The sequence below is a fragment of the Octopus bimaculoides genome, chromosome 17, assembly GCF_001194135.2.
Source record: "Octopus bimaculoides isolate UCB-OBI-ISO-001 chromosome 17, ASM119413v2, whole genome shotgun sequence".
In the NCBI taxonomy this organism is placed as follows: domain Eukaryota; kingdom Metazoa; phylum Mollusca; class Cephalopoda; order Octopoda; family Octopodidae; genus Octopus; species Octopus bimaculoides.
In genome coordinates, this window is record NC_068997.1 from 49,545,688 (window position 1) to 49,546,488 (window position 801).

The 801-nt window shown below is 22.8% G+C and overlaps 1 protein-coding gene across 2 annotated transcripts in view; it reads left to right on the forward strand.

Moving 5' to 3' along the window:
• The first annotated feature begins 34 nt into the window (after positions 1-34).
• Positions 35-801, forward strand: part of LOC106884262 (cartilage matrix protein) — a 137,636-nt gene continuing 136,869 nt past the window's right edge. Inside the window, exon 1 of one of the 2 annotated variants that reach the window (XM_052973962.1) lies at positions 35-687. In XM_052973962.1, the coding sequence (XP_052829922.1) occupies positions 643-687 (45 nt within the window). In that variant the 5' untranslated portion in view covers positions 35-642. The remainder of the gene's footprint in view (positions 688-801) is intronic. The other variant, XM_052973963.1, reaches the window with a different exon arrangement.

The following is an 801-nucleotide window of genomic DNA, read 5'->3' on the forward strand; positions in this document are numbered from 1 at the left end:
TATATATATATATATATATATATATATATATATATATATATATATATTCAACGTTTCATTCGCGAACAGACATTTTACATAAAAATATATTAATATATTAATATATATATATGTATGTATATACAGAGAAGGAAAAGGATATACCTATAGATAGATAGATATATTTATGTTAGGCTCAAAACGCCACCCACATACACATGTATACATGTATATATATATAGATGGACGTGCATAAAAATTAGTGTACATTTGTAAAGCACCGCGTGTATTAAGTGCTATCGCTCCTGTTTCTTCACACAAAAGTATATACATACATTTCATTCTATCTCCCTATATATGCGCATATACATACACACACATATATATATATATATATAAATATATTTCTGACATTGTCTATATATGTTTATATTAAATATAGTCTCATATAAATTCGTATTCACGCACACATGTACATATAACTTATAAATAAATATATACATCTGTATATTTATTATATCAAGCTCTCTTTATACACATATATATATATATATATATAAATATATATATATATAAATTCATAAACTCACACACACACACACTCATATATATATATGTATATATATATATAAATATTTATATACACTCGTACATTCTCAAACTATGGATAAAATGCCTCTAGTGGATATTTTATGCTGTACCTTGACAGTAAGTAAACATTTCTTATTTTCTGTTTACATTTTTGTATTTACTACTACTACTAGGACTGTATAAATATATATGCACATACGTACGTATATATATATATATATATATATATAT